At 63.8% G+C, this 909-nt stretch overlaps 1 protein-coding gene across 1 annotated transcript in view; it reads left to right on the forward strand.

Moving 5' to 3' along the window:
- LOC104164285 (matrix metalloproteinase-9-like) overlaps positions 1 to 906 on the forward strand; it is a gene marked incomplete at its 3' end in the record, with an annotated part of 3,335 nt that extends 2,429 nt beyond the window's left edge. The window contains exons 5-8 of the mRNA XM_009703568.1: positions 5 to 160; positions 249 to 468; positions 611 to 738; positions 838 to 906. Of these exons, the coding sequence (XP_009701870.1) occupies positions 5 to 160; positions 249 to 468; positions 611 to 738; positions 838 to 906 (573 nt within the window). The remainder of the gene's footprint in view (positions 1 to 4; positions 161 to 248; positions 469 to 610; positions 739 to 837) is intronic.
- Between the last annotated feature and the right edge of the window lie 3 nt (positions 907 to 909).

A 909-nucleotide genomic window follows, 5' to 3' on the forward strand; every position in this document is an offset into this window, starting at 1 on the left:
CCAGGTTACAGCATCTTCCTGGTGGCTGCCCACGAGTTTGGGCACTCGCTGGGGCTGGACCACTCCAGCGTGCGCGAGGCCCTGATGTACCCCATGTACAGCTACGTCCAGGACTTCCAGCTGGATCCAGATGATGTCCGGGGCATCCAGTACCTCTACGGTGAGCAGCTGAGCCGCAGCTGGGCATGCCAGGGGTCCTGCAGCACTGGGCTGGCCCCCATCCTCACGCTCTCCCCGTATTCGTTCAGGTCGTGGCTCTGGCCCTAAGCCTACTGCCCCTGCACCCATACCCACCGAGGAGCCCCAGCCCATGCCCACGGAGGCTGGCAGCACCTCCACTACCGAGGAGGAGATGCCGGAGCCCTCGGATGAGCCCACTCCCGTGGACCCCAGCTGGGATGCCTGCATGGAGAAGAACTTTGATGCTATCACGGAGATCAACGGGGAGCTGCATTTCTTCAAGGATGGGTGAGTGGCAGTGCCCAGCGCTTCCTGCCCTGGCGATTGCCAGGATGATGAGGGGATGTGGGGGAACACAGGGATGTGCTGGGGGCGTGGGGGGACACGGGACTGTGGCGAGGTTATCAGGATGGTTGACCTTCCCCACCAGGAAATACTGGACCCGCTCATCCTTCTGGAAGTCAGGCATCCAGGGCGCCTTCTCCGTCGCAGACACCTGGCCTGGCCTCCCGGCTGTCATTGACGCTGCTTTCCCGGACATGCTCACCAAGAGGGTGTGAGCTCTGCCCCTGCTCCCCTCAGTGCCAGTGCCGCCGGCATTGTGAGGAGCCCAGTGCCACCCTGGCACCCTCAGGGCTGACTGATGCCCGTGCTCTGTCCCGGCTGCAGGTCGGCAGTTCTGGGTGTTTTCTGGCAAGAGCGTGCTGGGCCCCCGGGGGATCGAGAAGC

Source organism: Cariama cristata, unplaced genomic scaffold, assembly GCF_000690535.1.
Source record: "Cariama cristata isolate BGI_N322 unplaced genomic scaffold, ASM69053v1 scaffold25387, whole genome shotgun sequence".
Taxonomy (NCBI): Eukaryota; Metazoa; Chordata; class Aves; order Cariamiformes; family Cariamidae; genus Cariama; species Cariama cristata.